At 44.9% G+C, this 26942-nt stretch overlaps 1 protein-coding gene across 3 annotated transcripts; it reads left to right on the forward strand.

Annotated features, from left to right (window-relative positions):
* The first annotated feature begins 3327 nt into the window (after nucleotides 1–3327).
* On the forward strand, nucleotides 3328–26331 carry LOC122541630 (uncharacterized). 3 transcript variants are annotated; one of them, XM_087978778.1, is made up of 2 exons: nucleotides 3328–3520; nucleotides 24606–26331. In XM_087978778.1, exon 2 carries the CDS (start codon nucleotides 25211–25213, stop codon nucleotides 25988–25990), a length of 780 nt encoding a protein of 259 aa, XP_087834904.1. In that variant the 5' UTR covers nucleotides 3328–3520; nucleotides 24606–25210; the 3' UTR covers nucleotides 25991–26331. The 3 variants fall into 3 exon arrangements, with proteins under 3 accessions (XP_087834904.1, XP_043534483.2, XP_043534484.2); XM_043678548.2 differs by lacking the exon at nucleotides 3328–3520 and adding an exon at nucleotides 5814–5830; XM_043678549.2 differs by lacking the exon at nucleotides 3328–3520 and adding an exon at nucleotides 23202–23612.
* Nucleotides 26332–26942: the final 611 nt, after the last annotated feature.

A 26942-nucleotide genomic window follows, 5' to 3' on the forward strand; every position in this document is an offset into this window, starting at 1 on the left:
TGGTTTCCTTTGCTCAGAGGTTTTGATAGTCTGGAAGGGAATGTTCCCAGCACTTTAGCAGGAGGCTGAGTTTGACCATCCATGAATATTCTCATTCCTGATGAAAGGCTTGTGCCTGAAATGTCAACACTCCTGCTCCCCGGACGCTGCCTGACCTGCTGTGCTATTCCAGCACCACACTCTCAACTCCTTTCTTTACTCAGCGAGTCGTGAGTTCATGGAATGCCCTGCCAGTAGCAGTGGTGGACTCTCCCTCATTATGGGCATTTAAGCGGGCATTGGATAGGCATATGGAGGATAGTGGGCTAGTGTAGGTTAGGTGGGCTTGGATCGGCGCAACATCGAGGGCCGAAGGGCCTGTACTGCGCTGTATTCTTCTATGTTCTAATCTCCAGCATCTGCAGTCCTCACTTTCGCCATTCACGAATATTGTTTGCTGAAGATGCTTTAATATTGTCTCTCACCCCCATGTGCAGGGCTGCAAAGTGATGTGAATGGAGGTGTTCATGGAGCTGCCCTCTGTTACTTGACAGGTTATCCATAATTCTCAACAAAGTTTGGTAGGACTACAGAGATTTTTTTCTGAATTTTTGGTTGTGGAGCTGTTTCAATCTGTTAATTACCTACTATTCTTGGTATTTAGTCTGTCCTCTGTCGAACATTTACTAGGTTCAAACCTGGACTCAAGTGTATCCTCAGTGCTGCTCCTGACCTACGAATCGACTGGTTTGATGGAATTCGGTCCGTGCTAGGTGTGAGATGGTAATGGGAATACAATCCTGCTGCTACTGCTTATGCCTCACTGGAGCCCATGGACATCCAGTTGATGGATATGTCCTTAGTCTACTTCCCTCATGATGATGAACATGGTGAAGGATTCATTCATCAGTTGGGAGGGGAGTGGTAGTTTTCCTTGAACTGGTTTGATTTTAAGGCATGAGACTCATGGAGTCAACATTGAGGACTTGACTACCTGCCAATGGGTTGGGACATTTTCAGAAAAGGTGACGGAGGAGTCTGGGATAGTTCCAGATTGATACAATTCTGTGAGTATCGCTACAACTTGACCAGTCTGTGAGGTAATACCTCTCACATGAGGGCTTGTCCTCAGACCTTGGTAAGAGAGACTTTACAGAGTTCACTAGGTTGAGATCACCTTCATCTTATTCTGACACACTGTCAGAATTATCCAGTTAAAACATTTGCAGATGATATCAAAATTGAAGGTGCAATGGAGAGTGAAGAAGGTTATGTCAGAGTACAATGGGATCTTGATCAGATGGGCCAATGGGCTGAGGAGTGGCAGATGGAGTTTAATTTAGATAAATGCGAGATGCTGCATTTTGGAAAAGCAAATCAGAGCAGGACTTACACACTTAATGGTAAGGTCCTGGGGTGTATTGCTGAACAAAGAGACCTTGTAGTGCAGGTTCATAGTTCCTTGAAGGTCGATAGGATAGTGAAGAAGGGGTTTGATATGCTTTCCTTTATTGGTCAGAGCACTGACTATAGGAGTGGGAGGTCATATTGTACAGGTCATTGGTAAGAGTCCAGAATGTGGTGCTGGAAAAGCACAGCAGGCCAGGCAGCATCTGAGGAGGCATCCTGTCTCCCCACTGTAGAGGAGACCGCATTGGGACCAATGGATACAGTAAATGATGTGTGGAAGTGCAAGTGAAACTTTGATGGATGTAGAAGGCTACTCGCAGAACGCTTCAGAGAACATCTCTGGGACACCTGCGCCAACCAACCCCACTGCCCCATGGACGAACATTTAAACTCCCCTCCCACTCCGTAAAGGACATGCAGGTCCTGGGCCTCCTTAACCACCCAAAGCCTGGAAGAGGAATGCCTCATCTTCCCCCTCGGGACCCTCCAACCCCATGGCATCAATGTGGATTTCACCAGTTTCCTCATTTCCCCCCCCCCCCCCCCCCCACCTTATCCCAGTTCCAACTTTCCAGCTCAGCCGCCCTCATGACCTGGCCTACCTGTTCATCTTCCTTCCCATCTATCTGCTCCACCCTCCCCTCCGATCTATCACCATTACCTCCACCTCCATCCACCTATTGTACACTTTGCTACCTTCTCCCCAGCCCAACCCCCCTCCCATTTACCTCTGCACCCCCGAGGCTCCCAGCCTCATTCCTGATGAAGGGATTTTGCCTGAAACGTCTATTTTCCTGCTCCTTGGATGCTGCCTGACCCGCTGTGCTTTTCCAGCACCACACTCTGCACTCTAACCTCCAGCAGTCCTCAATTTCACCAGGTCATTGGTTAGGCTAATTTTTGAATATTGTGCATAATTCGCATCTCCCTCCTATAGGAAGGATGTTGTGAAAGTCAAAAGAGTTCAGAAAAGATTTACAAGGATGTTGCCAGGGTTTGTAGTTTTGAGTTCTAGGGAATTGGATGGGGCTATTTTCACTGGAGCGTGGAGGCTGAGGAGTGACCTTATAGAGGTTTACAAAATTATGAGGGGCATAGATAGGATAAATAGACAAAGTCTTTTCCCTGGGGTCGGGGAGTCCAGAACTAGAGGGCATAGGTTTAGGGTGAGAGGGGAAAGATATAAAAGAGACCGAGGGGAAAGATATAAAAGAGACCAAAGAGGCAACTTTTTCACACAGAGGGTGGTACGTGTATGGACTGAGCTGCCAGAGGATGTGGTGGAGGCTGGTACAATTACAACATTTAAAATGCATTTGGATGGGTATATGAATAGGAAGGGATATGGGCCAAGTGCTGGCAAATAGGAATAGATTAGGTTGGGATATCTAGTAGGCATTGATGGTTGGACCGAAGGGTCTGTTTCCATGCTGTATATCTCTATGACTGGGTTCAGCCAATCACAGATCCTCGGGTGGGACAGCGTTGATGCCCTCTATCCGTCTTGGGTTTGTCGTATTTTTTAAATCAACCTGTTCAGCAATATTATTGCACACCTCTGCAGCAGGTAGCACTTGAACCCAGGCCTCCTAGTTCAGAGGTAGAGACGTTACCAGTGCTCCATAGGAGCCTGTCAAGGCTATAGTACAAGGCAGGCTTACTGTCTCCAGTTGGAACGACATGAACATTACCTGAAACGCTGCTCCGCCTGCCTGCCTGCCTGCCCCCGGGGTCTGACGGGAGCTGTAGTCCTGCCGCGTGACGCGGCGGTTGGGAGTTTGAATCCGAGGGCGCGCGAGGGTTGGGCGGACGGCGGGACCTGGATTTGTAACCGCTTTCTTTCCCCTAATTTGCTCGACGTTCTCAGTTCCGCATCTTTATGGTCAACTGGCTTTCCAATGTACTGTGGCTGGTGATAGGCTGTTTTCTCAACGCTCAAGTGTTTTTTTTTGAAAAGTTTGAGGCTCCTAATTTCTCCCGCACTGTTGCTGAAACTCCTCTCCTCGTCACAGTTTAAGAAACTGAACGTGCACCGCTGCACCACACGGTCCTCAAATTATTTATCTTCTTTGTGAAGCTTTCTGCTTGGCATTCCTTTACGACTGGTTTCCTTTTTTTTTTAAATCCAGAGGTGAGTGTCATTTCTTTCTGACTCGACTGTCAGTGGGTGAGTTTGTAAGAGAACCAGTGTGAATCTGGCATCCTGTAATCAGACGGATTTGGTCAGAGGCAGCATGTGAATGAGAAATAGATGGGGGTGGGGGGTCGAGGACAGACCCCCAGGGAGTGGGGGTGAACTGGGTGGAATAGTGTGTATCAATGTTTTAAAAACGGAATAGAAATAATTTTTAAAAAAATAAAAATTGCTGGAAATCTTCAGCATCAAGTCAGGGAACTCTGGAAAGAAACAGCGTTTCAGACTGAGATGACCTTTCATCAAAATTGCGCAGTTGCTGAAAACCTGAAATAAAAGCTAAGTGCTGCAGAAACTCAGCAGGTCCAGGAGAGAGAAAAACAAAGTAAATGTTTAAAGTCCAAGATGACTTTTTGCAACTGGATGTCGGGCAGTGCTTCTGTAACTCAAAAAGAATTCTCTGTTCACCAACAACATCCTTCCTCCTCTATTCCATCCTCCAGTTCCTCTGTCATCTTCGCAACTGTTCCGATTGTGCCACTTCTTTCTCAACCATCTGTGGTGGACAAAGCCCTCAGCCGTGCCCATCTTCTGCACTTCAGACCTCACTCCCTCTCTTTCTTCCTTCTGAATAGGCAAAGTATTTTCTCTGGGGTGGGGGGAAGTCCAGAACTAAAGGGCATAGGTTGAGTGTGAGAGGGGAACGATATAAAAGAGACCTAAGGGGCAACTTTTTCACGCAGAGGGTGATACTTGTATGGAATGAACTGCCAGAGGATGTGGTGGAGGCTGGTACAATTACAACATTTAAAAGGCATCTGGATGAGTATATGAATAGGAAGGGTTTAGAGGGATATGGGCTGGGTGCTAACAAATGGGACTAGATTGGGTTGGGATATCTGGTCAGCATGGACGAGATGGACCGAAGGGTCTGTTTCTGTGCTGTACGTTTCTATGAAAGCAATTGGATGAGGCTTGGCCTCGTCCACCATCCCACCACCATCTAAATCAAAAAGATGATTCGCCACCATGTCCAGCAGGATGACAGCACCAAAAACCTCACATTTCTCTCTCTTCCCTTTTCAGCCTTCCACAGGGACATGCTGGTCCACTCCCCTCCATTCCCACGGTATTTACCCAGAAGATGTAACATCTGTCTGTTTACTACTCCCCCCTCAGTATCCCAGGCCCCCCCACCACATTGAGGAGATAATACACAGACTGGATGATCGCTTTGCAAAGCACCTATGTTCTGTCTACAAAAATGACAGTTTGTTGCCTGCCGATTTAACATACTACCACGTTCCCTGGCCAATATCTTTGCCTTTGGACCTGCTGAGTGCTCCAACAAAGCTCAGCATAAGCTGGAAGAACAGAATCTCATTTTCCACTTGGGGATCCTGCAGCCTTTGGGATTCAATAGCAAGCACAATAATTTTAGGGCCTGATCACCACCTCCCATTTCCATACTCCAACTCCCACACACCAGGTGTTATCATTAAATGTACCACAAACAACTCATTGCCAGCTACTAATGGTCCCTGTACCGATCCTTACTTGTTCATTTGTCTATTCAATTGTTTTTCTTTCTCTCTCTGGGGGCTTCATCTCGAGCTATTGTTAACTCCTTCCCCAACCCATCTTCAGCATACCATACCAATCAATCAGCTCTGAAGAAGAGTGCTGGACTTGAAACAGCTAGCTCTGCTTTCTCTCCTCAGATGATGCCAGCCTGATGAGGTTTCTGTTTTTGCGCCCTCCACTTTCACGAGTATCCGTAGTCATTCCATCCTCCTGTGACCCTCCCTCCTGTGCATGTGCTGATCCACCAATGCACATCACTGCCTTGGATATTGTGGATCTTCCGCTTCTGATCTTGTCATACACATCCCACTTTGTCAGTTTGAAAATCTCCGAGGATGTAGAATACTATTCCCATACTAGAAATCTTTGTCAAACATTTATCAGGGGAACTGAGAAGCAGCTGCAATAACTGAGGATTTATTCAGATCGGACAATGACAAGTTTAAATCCCCACCTGATCTGCTGTTCAAAGTTACCTCCATTTCCCCATGATTTGGAGATGTCGGTGTTGCTTCCAATTAAACCTGTTTGACTATAACCTGGTGTTGTGTGATTTTTAACTCCATTTCCCCAAGTTTCAGGAAACTCATGTTGCTCCAGAAATATTTGGATTGACTGTGAGAGACGTCAATCAGAGAGCGCACCCACTCTGCACATTGTCTCCTCTTCCTCTTCCAGAGCTGGTTCACTTCCTATAGGGACTGAAAACCAAGTGAGGAGATGGTGAGTGAAGGGGCAGCTTTTATACAAATTGTATCCCATAATATCCACACCAACCTTCAGGCAGTCTGACTATCCTGTGGGTAATCAGGGGTGGAAATGTCCCTTATGCTGTGTGAGAGGATCCAGCTGAGAGAGCTGTTTACTCGGTGCTTTGTGCTGAACTGTGTGACTGGAGCTGTGTGTTGGATATTGAGTGCGTTTATTGGAAACACTTCCCTTCTGATTGCCAGACTGAGTTTTGTTGATGGCTTCGTCCTGAATATGAGAAGTTGAGGTTTATTTCTCTGGGAAATGTAGAGTGTCTGAGGATTCATATTATAAGAGTCATGTTGTTGTGTCGCCAAAATCTTATAAGAACATAGGGGCTGCTCTTTCCTTAGAGAGAAGTGACCGGTGGTTATTTAACCTGAGGGCCATCAGGCCTCGGGCGAGGGAAGAGGTTGAGAAGGGGATTCCTTCATGGTAACCTTGAACCGTGATGGGAATTGAACCCACTCTGTTGGCATCAAGCTATATTGTTGTCCATTGGGCGGCACGGTGACTCAGTGGTTAGCACTGCTGCCTCACAGCGCCAGGGACCTGGGTTCAATTCCAGCCTCAGACTGACTGTGTGGAGTTTGCACATTCTCCCCGTGTCTGCGTGGGTTTTCTGTGGGTGCTCCGGTTTCCTCCCACAATCCAAAGATGTGCTGGTCAGGTGAATTGGCCATGCTAAATTGTCCGTAGTGTTAGGTGCATCAATCAGAGGGGAGTGGGTCTCTTCGGAGGGTCGATGTGGACTTGTTGGGCCGACGGGCCAGTTTCCACACTGTAGGGGAATCTAATCTAAACATAGAAACAGACCCCATTGCCAAACAGATATCCTAAACTGATCTTGTCACATTTGGCTCATATCCCTCTGAACCTTTCCTATTAATGTACCCATCCTTTTAAATGTTGTAATTGTACCAGCCTCCACCACTTCCTCTTGCAGCTAGTTCCATATACACACCATTTTCTATGTGAAAACAGTGGCCCTCAGTCGCTTTTTAATTTTTCCCCTTTCATCTTAAACCTATGTCCTCTTGCTTTGGAATGCCCTCCCCTTATAAAAAGACCTTGACTATTCACCCTGTCCATGCCCATGATTTTATAAACCTCTAAGGCCATCCATCAGTCTCCAATGCTCCATGGAAAGAAGCCCCAGCCTATTCAGTCACTCCCTAGAACTCCAATCCCAGCCATGTCTTTGTAAATCTTTTCTGAACCCTTTCTAGTTTAATAAATCTTTCCTATAGCAAGGAGACCAGAATTGAACACAATATTCTAAAAATGGCTGAACCAATGTCCTGTACACTGCAACATGACATCCCAACTCCTATACTCAATGCACTGACCAATGAAGGCAAGTGTGTCAAACCATTCTGTCTCACTGTGACTTCATTTTCAAGGAACTATGCACCTCTACTTCTAGGTCTCTTTGGTAACATTCCCCAGGGCCCTACCATTAATTGTATAAGACCTGCCCTGGTTTGCCTTCCCAAAATGCAACACCTCACATTTATTAAAATTTGCCACTCCTCAGCTCATTGGCCTATCTGATCAAGGTCCTGTTGTGCTGAGATAACCTTCTTCAGTGTCCACAACACCAATAATTTTAGCATCATCTGCAAACTTGCTAACCATCCCTTCTATATACATATCCAAATCATTGATGTAAAAGTTGAAATGCAACAGTCCTGAGGACAAGACAAAGTACGTGTTGCCAGCCAGGGAGTAGGTACTGGGTCTGTGGAATAAGCAGAAGGGGCAGATTGATTTCTTGTTCAGTTCTGTTAGTGTGTTGGCAATTAGCTATCATCCTGTGGGCTGTAAAGGGATCTAGATGTTTTCTGTCCTTTCAAATCCCTCCAAGAGTCCAACCACCCTATCTCTGTAAGCTCCTCAAATGAAAAACAAAATGGATTTTATAGAGTCTTCTCAACCATCAGATGTCTCAAAGCTCATTACATTCAATGAAGTACTTTTGAAGTGTAGTCACAGTTGCAAGGTAGCATGCACAGCAGATTCCATTAACTGTGGTGTGATAATTGCTAGACAACCATTTTTACTGGTGCTGGCTGAGATATTATTACAATCTCTGCAGAGACTGTGATTTAAAATCCCCTTGATCAATTGTATGGAATCACTCAAATTCAAAGTTTTAAAACTTTTCCTTCAACAAACCAAATAAACAATATCTTGTTGACAACTAGAGAAAAGATATCTCCCCTTAAGTTTTAACACAACTGAACATTTTACGGCAGAGTTATATTCTACATGCTGCTACGTGCAGAGTCACTGGTTTTGCAGAGAGCAGATCAACATTGAGAGTACTTTCCAACAGCTTCACTTCTTTCAGTTTCATTGATTTGTAACTGAGTGACCAACAAAAGCTGTTTCTGAGTTTTCATGAAGTTCTGAACCAGCTATCAATGTTAATGCTCCCTCCAGCAATTCTTTTGCAGGACTCATTAGGACAATTTTTTCAAAGTCTTTAGATATCCTCTGGCTTTTTTTTTTAAACAGAGACCATGTTCCCTCCCAAATTCTATCTGGCAGTTCACAGAAAGGACACCCTCTCCTCTCTGCTGATTACACTGGCTGTAATCCTTGGTCCCTGCCAGAGAAATGGACCAAGGTGTCCCAAAGGGGATGGTCCTTGTGGAATGTTGACTAGGGAGGGGAGGGGATTATGAGCTGGTGGTGGCATCCTGCTGGAGACGGTGGAAATGGCAGCTAATGATCTTTTGGATCTGGATGCTGGTGAGCAGGTAAGTGAGGGCCAGTTGCTCCCCATCACTGCTGTGGGAGGGAAGAGAGGGAATGAGGGATGAAGTGTGGAAGATGGCTGAAGGCCCTATCAATCGTCATGGTGGGGAATCCTTGGTTGAGGAGAAAGGTGGGCATTTCTGAGGGCCTCTTGAAGAGGCTGTCATCATTGGAACAGATGCAACAGAGATGGAGAAACTGGGAGGATGGAATAGAGTCTTTACAGGAATTAGTGTGATGATGCATAGTCATGGCGACTGTAGGAATCACTGGACCCGAAACGTTAACTCTGTTTTCTCTCTATGAATACTGCTGGACCTGCTCAATTTATCCAGCAATTTCTGTTGTTATTTCTGATTTACAGCATCTGCAGTTTTTTTAAATTATAGAATTCATAAAACACTCCAATCCAAGATTAGAGTTCTAAGTCTGAACAAAGGAAACTACTATACTATGAGGGGTGAGTTGACTGCAATAGATTAGATAACACAAGTTAGACATGGTAATGGTTAATATTTAAGGAACAAATGCATATATTGCAACTGTTGTATCTTTCTTTCGGATTAAATAACATGATATGAAATGTGACCCAACAATGTCCAATGAGATTGAAATTTATTTTAGTTCCAAATAGAAGACATATAAAGTTGCTGGAAAAAGTAGCAAGCCTAAGGATTGCGAGCTATTTAGAATTCAGAGGTTGATTAAGAGTGAAAAATAGATTGAGAATAAACTTGCAAGGTACATAAAAGCAGATAGAGCTTCTATATATAAAAGAGGAAAAATGATTAGCAAAGACCAAATGTTGACTTGTAGACTTAAATAGGAGAATTGATTAAGGAAATGGCATAGCAATTAAAGTAACTAGTTCTGTGTTTCCAAAAGAAGACACAAATAACTTCCCAAAAATGGTAGGGAAGCAAGGTTTATTGAGAAGGAGCAATTGAACAAAATTAGTATTCGTTTGAAAAAAAAAGCATTGGAAAAAATTAATCAGACTAAAAGCTGATAAATCCCCAGGGCTAAATAATTTGCTTCCCAGTGTAATAAAGGAAATAATGAGTGCACTCACTTTTTTTAATATTCTGTAGGTTCTGGAACTATCCTGGTAAATTAGTGGCAAATGTAACTTCACTATTTACAAAAGGAGTGAGAAAATGTAAAGTTAGAGACCGGTTAGCCTATCGTCAGTAGAAGGAAAAATGCTAGAGGCTATTACAAAGGATAACAGGGCATTTAGAAAATACCAACAGGATTACACAAAATCAGCATGGATTGTGATGTTTTTGTGTTTCATGAGCCTACTGGAGCTTTCTGAGGAACAGATTGGTGTATTTGGATTTTCAGAAAACTTTTGTTAAAGTTCCACATAAGAAATTATTGTGCAAAGTCAAAGCATGTAGGATTGTTGAATTTGCTGATGTGGATTGAGAATTGGTCAGCAAAGAGGGAACAGAGAATAGGAATAAATAATCTTTTCCAGCGTGGAATGTGTTGACCAGTGGGGTACCACAGAGATTAGTGTTTGGGCCCCAGCTATTCACAATCCTACTGCATACATTAGAGAGAATATTTCCAAGTATACTGGTGAAACAAAATTAGGTGGATTTCGAATGATGAGGGAATTTTGAATGATGCGGGAATAAAGACATTTGAAGGCTATTTAGACAAGTTGAGTGAGTGTAAGATGCAGTGTAGTGTGCAAAAGTACAAAGTTGAGGAGAAAGTGAGGTCTGCAGATGCTGGAGATCAGAGATGGAAATGTGTTGCTGGAAAAGCGCAGCAGGTCAGGCAGCATCTAGGGAACAGGAGAATCGACGTTTTGGGCATTAGCCCTTCTTCAGGAATGAGGGAAGTTGGTCCAGCAGGCTAAGATAAAAGATAGGGAGGAGGTACTTGGGGGAGGGGCGTCGGAAATGTGATAGGTGGAAAGAGGTCAAGGTGAGGGTGATAGGTCAGACTGGGGTGGGGGCGGAGAGGTCGGGAAGAAGATTGCAGGTTAGGAAGGCGGTGCTGAATTTGATGGATTTGACTGAGACAGGCTGGGGGGAGGGGAAATGAGGAAACTGGAGAAATCCGAGTTCATCCCTTGTGGTTGGAGGGTTCCTAGCCGGAAGATGAGGCGTTCTTCCTCCAACCGTCGTTTCGCTGTGGTCTGACGATGGAGGAGTCCAAAGACCTGCATATCCTTGGTGGAGTGGGAGGGGGAATTTAAATGTTGAGCTACAGGGTGGTTGGGTTGGTTGGTCCGGGTGTCCCAGAGGTGTTCCCTGAAACGCTCCGCAAGTAGGCGGCCTGTCTCCCCAATATAGAGGAGGCCACATCGGGTGCAAAGGATGCAATAGATGATATGTGTGGAGGTACAGGTGAATCTGTGGCGGATATGGAAGTTTCCTTTGGGGCCTTGGAGGGAGGTGAGGGGGGAGGTGTGGGCGCAAGTCTTGCACCTCCTGCGGTTGCAGGGGAAGGTGCCGGGAGTGGAGGTTGGGTTGGTGGGGGGTGTGGATCTGACGAGGGAGTCACGGAGGGAGTGGTCTTTACGGAATGCTGATAGGGGAGGGGAGGGAAATATATCCTTGGTGGTGGGGTCCGTTTGGAGGTGGCGGAAATGGTGGCGGATGATGCGCTGTACATGGAGGTTAATGGGGTGGTAGGTGAGGACCAGTGGGGTTCTGTCCTGGTGGCGGTTGGAGGGGCGGGGTTCAAGGGCGGAGGATCGGGAAGTGGAAGAGATGCGGTGGAGGGCATCGTCGACCACGTCGGGGGGAAAATTGCGGTCCTTGAAGAAGGAGGCCATCCGGGATGTGCGTTTTTGGAACTGGTCCTCCTGGGATGAGATGCGGCGGAGTCGAAGGAATTGGGAGAATGGGATGGCGTTTTTACAGGGGGCAGGATGGGAGGAGGTGTAGTCCAGGTAGCTGTGGGAGTCGGTCGGTTTGTAGTAGATATCCGTGTTGATTCGGTCGCCTGAGATAGAAATAGAAAGGTCGAGGAAGGGGAGGGAGGAATCTGAGATGGTCCAGGTGAATTTGAGGTCGGGGTGGAAGGTGTTGGTGAAGTGGATGAACTGTTCAACCTCCTCGTGGGAGCACGAGGCGGCGCCGATACAGTCATCGATGTAGCGAAGGAAAAGGTGGGGGGTGGGGCCAGTGTAGTTGCGGAAGATGGATTGTTCCACATATCCTACGAAGAGGCAGGCATAGCTGGGGCCCATGCGGGTGCCCATGGCTACTCCTTTCGTTTGGAGGAAGTGGGAGGATTGGAAAGAGAAGTTGTTCAGGGTGAGGACCAGTTCGGTCAGTCGAAGGAGGGTGTCTGTGGAAGGGTACTGGTCGATACGGCGGGAAAGAAAGAAGCGGAGGGCTTTGAGTCCTTCGTGATGGGGGATGGAGGTGTACAGGGACTGGATGTCCATGGTGAAAATAAGGCGTTGGGGACCGGGGAAGCGAAAATCATGGAGCAGGTGGAGGGCATGGGTGGTGTCCCGAACGTAGGTGGGGAGTTCTTGGACTAAGGGGGACAGGACGGTGTCAAGGTATGCGGAGATGAGTTCGGTGGGGCAGGAGCAGGCGGAGACAATGGGTCGGCCGGGGCAGTCAGGTTTGTGGATTTTGGGCAGGAGGTAGAAACGGGAGGTGCGGGGTTGTGGGACTATGAGGTTGGAGGCAGTGGATGGGAGATCCCCCGAGGTGATGAGGTTATGGATGGTCTGGGAGACGATGGTTTGGTGGTGGGGGGTGGGGTCATGGTCAAGGGGGCAGTAGGAGGAGGTATCTGCGAGCTGGCGTTTGGCCTCAGCGGTGTAGAGGTCTGTGCGCCAAACTACTACCGCGCCTCCCTTGTCTGCTGGTTTGATAGTGAGGTTGGGGTTGCAACGGAGTGAGTGGAGGGCTGCGCGTTCCGAGGGTGAGAGGTTGGAGTGGGTGAGAGGGGTGGGGGAGTTCAGGTGGCGGTTAATATCGCGGCGGCAGTTGGCTATGCAGAGGTCGAGGGCAGGTAGGAGGCCAGCACGGGGTGTCCAGGTGGATGGGGTGTGTTGGAGGCGGGAGAAGGGGTCGTCAGAGGGTGGGCGGGAGTCTTGGTTAAAGAAGTAGGCGCGGAGGCGAAGGCGGCGGAAGAATTGTTCGATGTCACGCCGCGTGTTGAAGTACAAAGTTGTCTACTTTTGGTGCAAAATACAGTGACATTAGAATGGAATACAATTTAAATGGTGATATACTGGGAAGTATTGATGCATAAATGAACCTGGGGGTCTTTCTGACACCGGTCACAAGCATGTAGATGCAGCAAGCAGTTAGAAAGGCGAATGGCTTGTTGGCCAACATTGCATAAGAGCAAGAAGTATTAATGAAGCTGTACAGTGTCTTTGCAAGACCATTATGGCACATTGATCATCTCTTGAGAAAGGATACACTTGTCATAGAGGAATATAGTGAAGGTTTACCAGACTAATTCCATGGATGACAGGTTTGTCATAGGAGGAGAGGTTGTGTCGACTTGGCCTGTATTCACTGGAGTTTAGAAGAATGAGTGGAGATTTCTTTAAAGTGTATAACTCTGATGGACACATTGAATGCATGAATGATGTTTTCCCGAGCTGGGGAGGTGAGGGGTACAAAGCAAGGTGTCATGTTCTTATGATACACGGCAGTTATTTTGGACAATGATGAGAAATGTCTTCACTTAGAGACTGCTGAATCTGTGTAGTTCTCTATCACACAAGTCTGTGAAAGCTGACTCATGCTTAAGAAAGAAATAAGTTTCCAGAGGCTTAATGTGTTCAGGAGTACAGGGGAAGAGTAAGAGTATGATGTTAAAATAGACAATCGGGCTTGATTGTGTTGACTGGTGGAGTAGGCTTAATCAGCCAGATGGCCTATTACCGCTTGAATTTTGTATATTTCTCTGTTTGAACATTATCTGAACAATGCAGTGAGGGTAGCAAAGGCATGAAATGTACTCTAGTTGAGGCATTTCAATGTCCAACACCAGGAGTGGCTTGATAGCACCACTACTAATTGGCCAAATCCGAATTAAATTAGAATTGCTACAGTGTGGAAACAGGCCCTTCTGCCCAACCAGTCCACACCGACCCTCTGAAGAGTAACCTACCCAGACCCATTTCCATCTGACAAATGCACCTAAGACTATGGGCAATTTAGCATGGCCAATTCACCTGATCTGCACATCTTTGGAGTGTGGGAAGAAACTGGAGCACCCGAAGGAAACCCACAGACACTGGGACCCTGGTGCTTTGAGGCAGCAGTGCTAACCACTGTGCCGCCCCAAAATGTACCTACTTGTTAGAACTGATGAATTAAACTCGAGGATGTGGTGCTGGAAAAGCACAGCAGGTTAGGCAGCATCCAAGGAGCAGGAGAATCGATGTTTCGGGCATAAGTCCTTCATCAGGAATGAGGCTTGTGGGCTGGGTGGCTGAGAGATAAATGGGAGGGAGTTGGGGCTGGGGAGGAAGGGGGGAAAGTAGCTGAGAATGCAATAGGTAGGTGAGGGTGGGGGAGAAGGTGATGGGTGAAGTGGATAGATGGGAAAGGCAAAGGACCGATCAAGAGGGCGGTGTTGAGTTGGAGGCTTGGGACTAGGATAAGGTGGGGGGAAGGGAAATGAGGAAACTGGTGAAATCCACGTTTATCCCATGTGGTTGCAGGATCCCAAGGTGGAAGGTGAGGCATTCTTCCTCCAGGCGGCGGGTGGTTAGAGTTTGGTGATGTAGGAGGTCCAGGACCTGCATGCCCTTTTTGAAGTCAGAGGGGGAGTTGAAGTGTTCAGCCACGGCACGGTGGGGTTGGTTGGTGCAGGTGTCCCAGAGAAGTTGGCACCCTGTCTCCCCGATGTAGAGGGTGCAATGGATACAGTAGATGACATTTGTGGAGGTGTAGTAAACTTCTGGAAGGATCCTTTGGGGCCTTGGAAAGTAGTGGTGGTGATGAGGGGGTGGGGAGTTTGGGGTGCAGGTTTTGCACTTCCTGCGGTGTCAGGGGAAGGTGCCAGGAGTGGGGTGAGGGCTGGTGGGGGGCATGGATCTGGCAAAAGAGTCGTGGAGGGAATGGTCTTTCAGAAATGTTGAAAGGGGTGGGGAGGGAAATATATCCCTAGTGGTGGGGTATGTTTGTAGGTAGCAGAAGTGACGGAGGATGATGCGATGTAGTATGTGGAGGTTGGTGGGGTGGAAGGTGAGGACCTGGGGCATTCTGTCCGTGGGGGGGGGCGGGGATTCAAGGCTGGAGGTGCAGGAAGTGGATGAGATGCGCTGGAGGGCATCGTCTACCACATGGGAAGGCAAATTGTGGTCTTTGGAGAACGAGGCCTCACCCGACTCCCAGCACTCCCTTGTCAGATCCATGAGCCCCCACCAGCTCTCACCCCACTCCTGGCATCTTCAGTCCTCACTTTGTCCTCCCTGATGAATTAAACTGCATTTATTTCCATGCAAGAGGCCTGACAGGTTAAGCAGAGGAACTGAGGGCATGGATGGGAACATGGGACTGGGATATTATAACTATTACAGTAACATGGCTAAGGGAGGAATAGGACTGGCAGCTCAATGATCCAGGGTACGAATGCTACAGGAAGGATAAAATAAGAATCAAGAGAGAGGGGGAGTGGAATTTTTGATTTGGAAAAAAACATCACAGCAATCCTTAGAGATATTCCTGGGGTATCATCCGGTAAAGCAACATGGATGGAACTGAGAAATAAGAAGGGAGTCATTACTTTGAAGGGATTGTACTACAAGTTCCCCACTAGTCAGCAGAAAATTGAGTAAATATGTAGGGAGAATGCAGGTAGCTGTAAGAATAATAGGGGTGTAATAGTAGGGGATTTCAACTTTCCAAACATAAACTGAGACTGCCACACTCAAAATGTGGCGCTGGAAAAGCAACAGCTGGTCAGGCAGCATCTGAGGAGAGGAGAGTTGACGTTTTGGGCATAAGCCTTTCATCAGGAACGAGACTGCCAGAGAGTTAAGGGCTAGGGTGGGAAGGAATTTAAGATGTCAAGAAAACATTCTCAATCAATACATAGAAAGCCCAACTGGTCAAGGGCACACCTGAACTACTACTTAAGAAATAAGGCAAGGCAAATGTCTGCGATGTTAGTGTGGGTGCACTTTGGGACCAGCGACCATAATTCTATTAGTTTTAAAGTAGTTATTGAAAAGGATAGGCTACAAGTTAATGCTCTAAATTGAGACAAGGCTAATTTTGATCGTATTAGACAGGAACTTTCAAAAGTTGATTGGGACAGGCTGTTTGCAGGTGAAAGGGACATCTGACAAGTGGGCGACTCTCAAACGCGAGGTAATGAGAGTTCAGGGACAGTGTGTTCCTATTAGAGTGAAGGGCAAGATTGTCAGGAGTTGGGAACATTGGATGACTAGAGATACTGAGGCTCTGGTCAAGGCAAAAACATATGTCAGGTGTAGACAGCTGGGATGAAGTGAATCTATTGAGGTGTATGGGGGTGAAGGAGTACACTTCAGAGGGAAATCAGGAGGGCAAAAAAGGGACAGCAGGTAACTTTGGCAGATAGGTGAAGGAGAATCCAAAGAGATTCAACAAGTATATTAACAGCAAATGAGTAACGAGGGAGAGTTGGGGCCCCTTAAAGATCAACAAAGTCATTTATGTGTGGAACCACAGGAGATGTTTGAGATCCTAAATAAGTATTTCACATCAGTATTTACCGTGGAGAGAGACATGGAAGCTGGGGAACTCAGGGAAATAAATTGTGATGAAAAAGAGTCCACATCACAGAAGAGGAGGTGCTGCGGGTCTTAAAACACATTAAGGTAGATCAATTTAGAGTCTAGCTTTGCTTGCTGAGCTGTAGGTTTGATATCCAGACATTTCATTACCTGGCTAGGTGACATCATCAGTGGCGACCTCCAAGTGAAGCGAAGCTGTTGTCTCCTGCTTTCTATTTATATGTTTGTCCTGGATGTGGTTGCTGGGGTTTGTGGTGATGTCATTTCCTGTTCATTTTCTGAGGGGTTGATAGATGGTATCTAGATTTATGTGTTTGTTTATGGCTTTGTGGTTGGAGTGCCAGGCCTCTAGGAATTCTCTGGCATGTCTTTGCTTAGCGTCCCAGGATAAATGTGTTGTCCCAGTCGAATTGATGGTTTTTTTCATCCGATGACACAAAACGTGGTAGTGTGATGGACTGTGAAGAAGGTTATCTAAGAGTATAATTGGATCTTGATCAACTGGGCAAATGGGCTAAAGAATGGCAGATGGAGTTTAATTTAGGTAAATGTGAGATGTTGCATTTTGGTAAGACAAACCAGGGCAGGGCATCCCTTGGGAATGTTGTTGAACAGAGAGACTTATGGGTGTAATTACATAATTCCTTGAAAGTGGCATAACAGACAGGATGCTGAAAAAGGCATTTGGCACGCTTGCCTTGATTGGTCAGAGCACTGAGTACAGAAGTTGGGACATCATGTTAGGGCTGTACATGCCATTGGTAAGGCCACATTTGGCGTACTGCATATAATTCTGGTCTCCCTACTATAGGAAGAATGTTATTAAACTGGAAAGGGTGCAAAAAAAATTTACATGGATATTACTGAACTGGAAGGTTTGAGTTATAAGGACAGTCTGGATAGGCTGGGACTTTTTTCCCCCTGGGGTGTAGGACACTGAGATGTGACTTTTTGAGGTTTATAAAATCACGAGGGACATAGATAATATAAAGAGCCAAGGTCTTTTTCCCAGGGTAGGGGAGTCAAAAACCAAACGGTATAAGTTTAAGGTGAAAGGGAAAAATTTAAAAGAGACCTGAGGGACACCTTTTTTTCATACAGAGGGTGGTGCATATATGGAATGTGCTGCCAGAGGAAGTGGTGGCAACAGGTAATTAACATTTAGACAGGTACACGGATAGGAAATGTTTGGAGGAATACAGGCCAAACACAGGCAAATTGGCCTGGTTCAATTTAGGAAACCCAGTCAGCATGGACAAGTTGGGCAGAAGGGTTTGTTTGTATTGTTTAACTCTGTGACTGTACACTGAGTCTACAGTAGATAGTGAAGCAACCAACAGAGTACTTGACTTCACCTTAATAATAAACCAGATTGATATGATTTATTATTTGATTTATTGTTATCATTGTCACAGTGAAAAATTTATTGCATGTACTACAGGCATAGAACAGATTGAGGAATACAATGTTACAGCTGTAGCAAAGATGCATAAAGAATGAGGTCAGCGTTTAAATTTGAAGAATGACAGGTCCATTCAGAAGTCTAATAACAGTGAGGAAGAAGCAGTTCTTGAATCTGTTGGTATGGGTGTTTAAACTTTTGTATCTTCTGCCCAATGGAAGTGGTTGGAAGAGATCATAATGGGGTGGGAGGAGTCTTTGATTATGTTGGGTGCCTTTCTGAGGCAACGAGAAGTATTGATAAAGTCAGTAGATGAAAAGTTGACCTGCATGATGGACTGGGCTAAGTTCACAACTCCCTGGAATTTGTTTTACAGTCCTGGGTAGAGTAGTTGCTGTACCGAGCTGTGATGCATCCATGTAGCATGCTTCTATGGTGCATCTATAAAAATTGGTAATGCCAAATTTTCTTAGCTTCCTGAGGAAGTAGAGGAGTTGCTGTGCTTTCTTGACCGTCACATCAACGTGGGTTGCAGCAGGACAGATCGTTGGTGATCGTCACTCTCGGGGACTTGATCGGACCATCTCCACCTCAGCTCCATTGACTTAGATAGGAGCGTGCCCTCTATCTTTCTTCCTGAAGTCAATAACAAGCTCTTTCGTTTTGCTAACGTTAAGGGAGAGATTGCTATCTTTACACTATGCCACCAAGCATTCTATCTCTTTCCTGTATTCTGTCTCGTCATTGTTTACGATCCAGCCTACACAGTGGTGGTGTTAGTGTACAAAATATACGTACAAAACCTTGTCCTCATTAGTCTACCTGTAGAAAATGCATCTGTGCCTGACAATATCTGTAGGAGTGATCACTGCAAAGTTGTTTTAGAGGTGATGTCCCTCTACTGTCCACAAAAAGATCAGCCATGATCTTATTGAATGGTGAAGCAGACTTGACAGGCCAGATGGCCTACCCCTGCTCATATTTCTTATGTTCACATTGTGGATGCCGTTCAGCGTGTTGAATGACACAACCACTATACTAAATGAGAGAAGTTTAAAATAGTCTTGCAACTCAAAACTAGAAACTGAAAGCACTGTAGAACATCAGCAACAGCAGAATTGTATTCAGTTACAACCTGTGTCAAGCCAGGAGTTCAAACCTGATTCAATAAATAATGCAGGAGGGCATGCCAGAAGTAACAGTAGGCATGTATTAAGATTTGGTAGCAAGCTGGTATAGCTACAACACAGGAACACATGCACACCAAACAGTGAAAGTAGCATGCAATCAGCAAGACCCCAAAAATATCCCCATTTCCAATAATGGGAGAGTAGAGCATATCAATGCAAAAGGCTGAAACAATTGTATCTATCTGGATCCAGAAGTACTGAGTGAATGCTCGATCACCGTGTCCTCCTGAGTTTGCTGGCATCAAAGAAGCCAGCCTTCAGTCAATTCAGTTCACTCCAAATGATACTTGGCTGAAGGCACTGGACACTGCAAAGGCTATGAGCAACAGTACTGAACATGTGTGTTCCAGAACTAGCTGCACCCCGAGCCAAGTTGCTTCAGTGTAGCTACAGCACTGACACCTGCCTGGAAAAATGGAAAATCACCCAGCTATGTCCTGTCCACAAAAAGACTAACCCAACATGGCCAATCACCATCTCCTCAACCTACTTTCAAACAATTAGCAAAGTGATGGAGGATGTCATTAACAATGATATCAAATGACAATTACATAATCTGCTCATTGACACTCACATTAGATTATGTATTTAACTCTATTTACCAAAGCTCACATGCCCTTTTTGTCTTTCTGATTTCTCTCAAGTATACTCCTACTGCCTTTAAACTCTTCCAGGGATTCATTTGATCCCTGCTGTCTGTACCTGACATATGCTTCCTATTCCTTGATCAAAACCTCATTTCCTCTGGAAATCCAGCATTCCCTACACCTACCAGCCTCGTCTTTCACCCCCTGCAGGAACATACTCTGTCTGGACTGTTGTAATGTCATTTTTGAAGGCTTCCCAATTTCCAGCCGTCCCTTTACCTGCGAACATCTGCTCCCAGTCAACTTTTGAAAGTCCTTGCCTAATACTGTCAAAATTGGCCTTTGTCTAATTTAGAACTTTTAATTTTTAGATCCAGTCTATCCTTTTCCATTACTATTTTATGATCACTGGCCCCAAAATGCTCTCCCACTGACACCTCAGTCATCTGCCCTGCCTTATTTCCCAAGAGTAGGCTAAGTTTTGCTCCTTCTCCAGTAGGTACATCCACAAACTGAATCAGAATTCTTTTCTTGTATAGACTGAACAAATTCCTCTCCATCCAAGCCCTTAACATTATGGAAGTCCCAGTCAGTGTTTGGAAAATTAAAATCGCCTACCATTGCCACCCTATTATTTTTACAGATAACTGAAATCTTCTTACAAATTTGCTTCTCAATTTAATGCTAACTATTGGGAAGGTCTATAGTTCAATCCCAACAAGGTGATCATTCCTTTCTTAGTTCGCAGTTCCATCCAAATAACCTCTCTTGAAATACTTCCAGGAATATCTTCCTAAGTATATCTGTAATATTATCCCTAATCAAAAACACCACTCCCCCTCCTCTTTTGCCTGCCTTTCCATCCTTCCTATAGCACCTATACTCCGGAACATTAAGCTGCCAGTCCTGTTCGTCCCTGAGTTACATTTATGTAACTGCTATGATATTCTAGACCCACCTTCCCAACCATGCCCTGATTTCATCTGCCTTGCCTGTTGCATTGAAATAAATGCAGTTTAATTTATCAATCCCATCCCATTCTCTGCTTTGTTCCTGATTGTCTGACTTCCACGTATTCCCAACTGCCCCAGTCTCAAGACTAATCTCTTTTCTCACTATTTCCTTGACCCCACCCCCAACCTTACCAACTCCCCCAATCCCCCCAACTAATTAAATCCTCCCGAGCAGTTCTAGCAAATCTCCCCACCAATACAATTCAGCTACAATCTGTCCTCCTTATACAGGTCACTTTTACCCCAGAAGAAATTCCAATGATCCACAAATGTTGAATCCTTTTCCCCTGCACCAGCTCCTCAGCTACGCATTCATCTGTTCAATCCTCCTATCAGTTTGCATGGATTGTTGGAGCATTAGAAGCAATGAGGAATTAACAAGAGCAAGGGGGTGTGACAGATACTTTCACGAGCTCATGGCACCAGGCATAATCCAGATATTACTACCCTTGACGACCTACTTCTTAAGTTCCTGCCTAATTTTCTATGTTTTCTCCTAAAAATCTTGTCCTTTTCTCTTTGTATATCGTTAGATCCATTGTGTATAATGACCTCCTGCTGATCCTCTCCCCTTTAAGATTGTTCTGCACCCCCTCCGGGATATCCTTGAACCTGGTTCCAAAAAAGAGACACTATTCTGATGTCTCTTTGTTAGCCACAGAAACGTCTGTCTGTGGCTCTGACTTGAGAGTACTCTATCGCAATCAGTCACTTGCAACCTGACGTACCCCTTGTTACATTAGAGCCATTCTCGGTGCTAGAAACCGGGCTGTCAGTGTTACATCCCCCTGAGAGTCCTTTACCCCCTACATTTTCCAAAACAGCATACTTGTTTGAGATATGGGTAGCCACAAGAGACTCCTGCACTACTGCTCACCTCTCCAACCTTTCCTGGAGCTAACCCATCTTCCCGACAGTATCTGTAGTTTCTCTACCTTTTCTGAAACTCCTATCTGTCACACCCCCTTGCTCTTGTTAATTCCTCATTGCTTCTAATGCTCCAACAATCCATGCAAACTGATAGGATTTGCAACCAAATACACTTCCTGCTGATATGATAATCAGGAACATTGAAATTTTCCTTAATATTCAATACATCACTCTACTAACGGCCATTTTTGCACCTTAATAATCTACAGACCAAAACAAAAGCATAATCTTACTGCTCTAAAAACACTGCTCCAGGATAAATTAGTACATATGTTTTATATTTTTAAAGTGTAATCAAGAGACAAATCCCAACGAAATAATCAAAAGAATCCCACTCTACTCATTATTGCAGATTTACAAAAAAAGTAAGGTTACACTTTGGGGAAAAAAAGCTACTTAGCTGTTCCCCTGCTCTGAATTCTCCAAGATCAGCTGTGAGTTTCACTGTTTATTTTTCTTAGAACAACTCTGATGTCCAGAGATACCTGAAACCAAACTGCAGAGGCAGTCAATTGTGCAGGTTCATGGATCCTCCCACATTTTCTCTCAGCAATCAGCTCCAACATTGAAAATACCTCTAAACAGGAGCACCTCTTAATTCCAGATATTTATTGAACCTGGATCCCCAGATTGTACCTGGGTCTCTGGGTTAACAGTTCAGTGGTAACACCACTCGGCCTTTGCCTCACTATTGTCCAGCATCATTCACAACTCCTCAGACCTGAAGCAGTCTGAGTCCACTTGCAGCAAGAGCTGGATACAATTAAGATTTGAGCTTATGAATGGCAAGTAACATTTGCACTACACAGATGTTATGCAATGACCTCTCCAAGAATAGAGAATCTTACCATTACCCTGGGCAGTTAATGGCATTACTGTCACTGAATTCCATCAATATATGTCATGGGAGTTACCACTGACCAGCAGAGGATTGGGAAGCTCACTTGGCTCGACGGCAGTGTGATGCCAACTGTGCAGATTCATTTCCTTTACCAACTAAAGTTACCATAAAGGTCTTGTCTTCTCAACCTCACCCCTTGACTAAGCTGTAGTGACCCACAGTTTAAACCACCAACAGTCTTCTTTATCTCTAATGAGAGAGCAGCCCTATGATCCTCCGCGACTGTGGCGGCTTTATCTTTTATTGACCAGAAGCCGAACATGCACATATGTATTAATACAAGGTCAGACACTAGGAATTCTGTGGTGAGTAACTAACCACCTGAGCATGTCCACCATCTACAAGGCACAAGTCAGGAGTGTGTCTCTCCACTTGTCTAGATGCATACAGCTCCAATGACATTCAAGAAGCTTGACATCATTCAGGACAAAGTAGGCAAGCAGGAGGAACACAAAAAACCATTCCGCATCAGGTGGTGCAGAAGTCAATGTTTTTGGTATAACCCTTCTTCAGGGATGGAAGTGGGGGTAGGCAAACTGTAGATAAAGGTAAGTGGGGAAAGGGTCAGAATGATGAGGTAGTGATAGATTAATATAGGTGGTGGGTACGATCTGGTTGGTTGATGAGAGGAATAAATCCGATTGGTAGCTGGAAGGAAAGGTCAGTAGGTGCTGGAATGGAAGGGAGGAGGCCTGGAGAGGGAGTCAGGTTATTTGAAATTAGAGAACTCAATGTTGAGTCCTCCAAGCTGTAAGCTGCCCAGGCGGAAGATAAGGTGTTGTTCCTCTGATTTGCGGTCTGATTCACTGTGGCAATTGAGGAGGCTTAGGCTGGACATGTTGTTGGAGAGGGAGAGGGAAGGGGAGTTGAAATGGGTGGTGACCGGGAGGTCAGGCTGAAATGATTGGTGAAACGTTCTCTTAGTTTATGTTTGATCTCACCAATGTAAAGAAGACCACATCGGAAGCACCGGATGCAGTAAACTAGGTTGGAGGAGAGGCAGTGAACCTCTGTTTCATGTGGAAGGACAATTCGGCCTTTTGACTGACTCACCATCTAACACACTTACACATTTTCAAATAGTGAAATGGCAGTAGCAGCAATGTGTACCATCTGCAGCACTGATGCTTTGCAGCAACTGAACATGGCTCCTCCAAAAGCACTTTTCACACTTGCAAGCTCTACCACCTGGAAGGACAAGGGCAGCTCTACTGACCTGGGGACATGTCCTCAGACCTTGGTAAGAGAGACTTTACAGATTTCACTGGACTGAGATCATCTTCACTTTATTGATACAGATCTATCTGATTTTCCTCTTATCATTTGAACATTGTATTGATTTTTTATCATTGTCTGCTCAGCCACTTCAGAGGATAGTGCAGAGTCAACCATGTGTGGGACTGGTGTCACATAAAGCCCACTCATAGCAGTTTTAGCAGGTTATCTTTCCTTAAAGGTCAATATTTGGGGTTCTTTGACAAACTGAAAGTATTCTTTTTTGTTTAGTTGTTTCCTCAAATTCCAAAATATGTTATATTCCCCTTCACAGCATGCAGGGATTGAGGTGAAGAGCAGAGATACCTTTTAAAGGGGAAACCAGACAAGCATATGAGGGAGAAAGGAACAGAAGATCTGCTGATAGGATGAGATGAAGAGGAGTAAGAGGAGGATGGTGTGAAGTGCAAACTCTTGGATGGACCAATTGAGTGGAATGCCTGTTTCTCACTGTAAATCTGTTTATGTAACATCCTGTTGTTGGATTTGAACTCTCAATCTCTGAACTGGTAATCCAACACCATAGCAACTCAACTGTAATACATGGAAAAATTTATTTGAATGTCTTTTAATATTTTCTTTAAAGACTTTAGCTGAAGGTTTTGCCTTTGCCAAAAACCTGAGCTTGGATTTAATAAATTTGCTCAGTGCTGCAGCTGATGGCTGAAATGGGATGTGCAGTCTGAACAAAGGCAATGATCTAATTTCATGGGATAAACTATAAGTCTTCAAACGGCTGCACTGAAGCAATATTTTCCTCATATTTTCTTCACATAATTTTTGAAAGCATTAAAGAAATTTCAAATCTTAACTAAATTAACATATCTCGTGAGTATCACCTTACTTATTAAATATATTACTCTGAGGGTTGAACTAATCTTTGCCAGCCAGATATGAACTCATCGTGAATTGATAGCCCATTTTACACTCTTCCTGACTGTTTTTCTATTATCCTCAGGCTTCCTGGAAGATGAGGACCTGGATGGAGGAAAGAAAGTTGCCACATTGTCTGCTCCTGGACACCATTCAGTGTCTATGCTTTAAGCAGATGGAATGTGACAGTCAAGTGAGGAAAAAGGGCTTGCATCTGATACCTCAAACCAGGAAATAGCAGATTGGTACCACTGTGGAACAGTCTGTAACTGAGGAGTCAGCCCCTTTATCAAAGGAGAGTGAGTTGGAGGAAATCATGTTTCCTTTTCCTGTTTTACAGAAGGATTGTACTACAGCAGAGAATTGAGAGAGAAAGACACCGTGGATAGATTTTGACCGTCACCCAAGGAACATTGCTCAATACAAAGAAGGTTGGGTAATTAGGGGACTTATGACTTCTTATTAGGTCTGAAACTGGTCAGTGGTGTGGGCCTTCTATCTAAACACCTTTCTGAAGGTTTGGCTCTGGATGAGGAAGGGTGAGGAAGAGGTGTTTGACAACTTCAAAAATTCATCGAGCCTCATGAGCTACTGACTTGTTCCTACAGGTGAAAGCCGCTCATGTTAGGTGTCTGAGTAGGGCACACAATGTGCATCTGTTCTAACCATTGTTAAAACAAAGGCAGCTACATGGAGAAGAAACCCTTCAAGTGTGAGGTTTGTGCTAAAGCCTTTGTGACATCTTCAAGCCTTCTGATGCATCAGAGGATTCACACAGGGGAGAAGCCATTTAGGTGTGAAGTGTGTGAAGCGTGTTTCACCCAATCCTCCAATCTACTTACACACCGGCGGATTCACACTGGGGAGAAACCTTACACATGTCAAGTATGCAACAAATCATTCTTACAGTCATCGAGCCTTCGCAGACACCAACGCATTCACACAGGGGAGAAACCATTCAAGTGTGAGATGTGTAACAAATCATTTTCACGGTCATTGACTCTTCTTGATCACCAACGTATTCACACGGGGGAGAAACCATTCACGTGCGAGGTCTGTGACAAATCATTCTCAAGGTCATCAACCCTCCTCGAACATCAACATATTCACACTGGGGAGAAACCATTCATGTGTAAAGTGTGTAATAAATCATTCACACGGTGTTCTGACCTGCGTGTACACCAGCGCATTCACACTGGAGAGAAGCCATTCAGGTGTGAGGTGTGCAACAAGTCGTTCTCTGATTCCTCAGCCCTCCGGGAACACCGACGTATTCATACAGGAGAGAAACCATTCACGTGCAAAGTGTGTAACAAATCATTCACTCAGTCGTCAACACTCCTTGTTCACCAACGTATTCACTCAGGAGAAAAACCATTCACATGCGACATGTGCAGCAAATCATTCTCACAGTCTCGGACTTTCCGTGTACACCAATGCATGCACCCAGAAGTAGCCATTCAAGTATGAAATATACTTCCAAGTTTGCAAAGCTCCTCTTCTAACACAGTTCTCATAGGAGAAGCCATTCATACTCAATGTGTGTGATAAATTATTGTCATCTGTCTTCGAACATTTGCGTGGGGGAAACAATTCACATGCGAGCTGCACAGCAAATTTCCAAATTCATTGAACTTGTGTAATCAGCAAAGTACAGGAGAACCTCGATTTATCTGAATATTAAGTATCTGAATTTTGGATTATCGAAACAGGATCTCAAGGTCCCGCAAAAACGTTACATTAAGGTGTAAGTGAATTACCCGTACTGAAGAACATGTGAAAATGTTGGCAAAAACAAAGAAACACAAGCACCTCAAGCATCAGCGACTGGATTTTTTTACATAAGTTATACAGCCCTTTACAAAAGTAAGTGTTTTATTCCTATCACCATACTGGGCTGTTCATAAAAATAATGGCAGAGAAAGTAAACACCTGCGCAAGGTAGTGCTTCTGCCTTTATCGCGCGACACTGAATTCAGCGGAAACTGACCAATGCTATTGTGATTGTAGAAGCTGTTTTGGGACCTTGTTTAATGCTAGGATTTCATATATTTATGTGATGGTAAGGGTTTAGTCCTTCTCAGTTTAACCTGCAATTTGCAGAATGTAAAGATTGTTTAAATTATACATTTAAACAAACTCTCCGTGAGGGGGGAGTAACCTTTCAAGTATGAGATTTGCAATAAGTCTGTCTTTGTCTCTTTAACTGTCCTGAGACCCCAGAGGATTTATACAAGGTAATCTTGGAAGGTATAATGTGTTTGTGACAAGGGTTTCATGTGCTGTTCAGATCTGCTAAAGCACCGGTGGATTCTCATAGGATAGAAACCATTCAGGTGTGAGGTGTAATACTTGGCTTTCAAACCGTCACCATGTCTCCTGTTCCATCAATGCACTTTCACACAGGATAAACTGTTGATGT

This window comes from Chiloscyllium plagiosum, unplaced genomic scaffold, assembly GCF_037043375.1.
Source record: "Chiloscyllium plagiosum isolate Xiang-an unplaced genomic scaffold, Cpla_swu_hap1 HiC_scaffold_35, whole genome shotgun sequence".
Classification (NCBI taxonomy): Eukaryota; Metazoa; Chordata; class Chondrichthyes; order Orectolobiformes; family Hemiscylliidae; genus Chiloscyllium; species Chiloscyllium plagiosum.